At 48.8% G+C, this 1,733-nt stretch overlaps 1 protein-coding gene across 1 annotated transcript in view; it reads left to right on the top strand.

Annotated features, from left to right (window-relative positions):
• LOC311319447 (protocadherin-18-like) overlaps positions 1-1,185 on the top strand; it is a gene marked incomplete at both ends in the record, with an annotated part of 5,818 nt that extends 4,633 nt beyond the window's left edge. Inside the window, one exon of the mRNA XM_084451008.1 lies at positions 1,115-1,185. Coding sequence (XP_084307134.1) covers positions 1,115-1,185 — 71 coding nt within the window. The remainder of the gene's footprint in view (positions 1-1,114) is intronic.
• Positions 1,186-1,733: the final 548 nt, after the last annotated feature.

Below are 1,733 nucleotides of genomic sequence, written 5' to 3'. Positions count from 1 at the left end.
AATAGCTGGCCAGCATTCTCTCTGTGTGTGTGTGTATGAATGGTAGTGCTAAGAACTGGCTAGCATTCTCTCTGTGTATGAATAGCAGTGCTAATAGCTGGCTAACAGTCTCTATCTATGAATGTGTGACGAGGTCCATTTTTGTACTACCTGTATGTGTTTTTCGCTGTGCTGTGACCGTTTGTTTACTCCCAACCCTGATGATTAGAGCTGGGCAAAGGGGGCGGCAACCATCGTCGGTGAGTGAGAGGACAATCAGGACTGAACCGGGAACACCTGTGTCTCACAGCCTGCTATAAAGAGCACACTGCCCCGGCAGAACGGGGGTTGTGTGGGGGACGGAAATCGGAGCGTGTGCTTGCCTGGAGGACTATCCCGGTGCTACGGCGGCGAAAGAGAAACGCGCACGTGAATTGACTGTCAGCTAACGTTACCTAGTCACCAGCTACAGCGCCGGAGCCGAGGAGGACTGCGGCGATCAGCGGGACCTGTGAGAGCGGTGGACCAGAGGGAGTTGCTGCAGACGTGAGCCGTCAGGGAACCGGAGCGAGAGAGTGCTGCTCGCTGGATAGCCTACCCCGATCAGCGGCCGGCCTGACTACGCCCCGATCCTGAACCAACCTGTGCTGGGGAGCGCGTCATACTACAGTGGAGTGTCGGTGTCCCGACATCCTCTCCGAAGTTAAGTAGGCTACTGTGCTCTGACCTGTTTAATTATTCGTATGGACATTAAGAACCGCCTTGCTATTTTAGTATTTTATAAGAGACATTTAGAAACAGCCCTGGCATTTTAGTAATAGCCTACATGGACATTGACTGGGCCTATTATTTTATATTTTGTGCGAATAAGTGTACCATACAGCCAGCCATTGACTTAAATCTTTGACTTTTTAATTGCCGCCTGGCTGGCCCGGCTATCTGTTTACCAAGTGGATATTGGATAATTTTGTGGATTAACCGAACACTCCTGGAAGACCCTGCCCTCTCAATTGGATTGCCGTAGTTGCTGTGATAGTTTTGTAGTGTTGGTTTGCCGTGGACACCCCCTAGTGGTTAAAGGACTCAGTGGTCCCCTTTTTTCGTGTGAGAACTGACACTTGTTTCCAATCCGCAGTATACGTGGCAGGGTGGAGCTCCACCAACCAGCTCTCCCGGTCCAGGAGGCCGTCGGGAGAAATCCCCTAAGACTATCGATCCAAGTCACCCTGGGCGGTGAAAACCTCCTTGTGCACAGTCCTACAGTATTGTAAAATAAGAATAAAACTTAACTCTGTTCATACTTTGCAACTGTTTCAGAATCTGCATACTCTGTTCAACCCTGAGATAAAGAACTATAAAGCCTGGTAATAGTGGAGTGCTAATACTCCCAGAAAGTATTTAGCTGGCGTTGTCGGAACCACCTTTGGATAGTCCACCTTGGGACATCCTTTTTTGGCGTTGTCGGCAGGATCCTTTGGATAGTCCACCTTGGGACATCCTTTTTTGGCAGTTGTTGGCAGGACTCAGGCTTTGAACAGAGTACAGATTTGTAACATTGTGAATTCTGAACATGATGATGATGCCTGTATTCCCAGGTGCACCATGGGTGCCAAAATTCGGAGGAATAGACCAAACAGATTGGAAAAATTCAGAGGTATGGAAATACGAAGATTGGAAAGAGCAGCTAAAAGGGCTGGTTGGAATCGAGGGACAAACAGAGACTCAGAAAGTTAGTATGATTATGGGAGCACTGA

This window comes from Borostomias antarcticus, assembly GCF_949987555.1.
Source record: "Borostomias antarcticus genome assembly, chromosome: 16".
Lineage (NCBI taxonomy): Eukaryota > Metazoa > Chordata > Actinopteri > Stomiiformes > Stomiidae > Borostomias > Borostomias antarcticus.
This window is presented reverse-complemented; position numbering and strand designations above follow the sequence as displayed.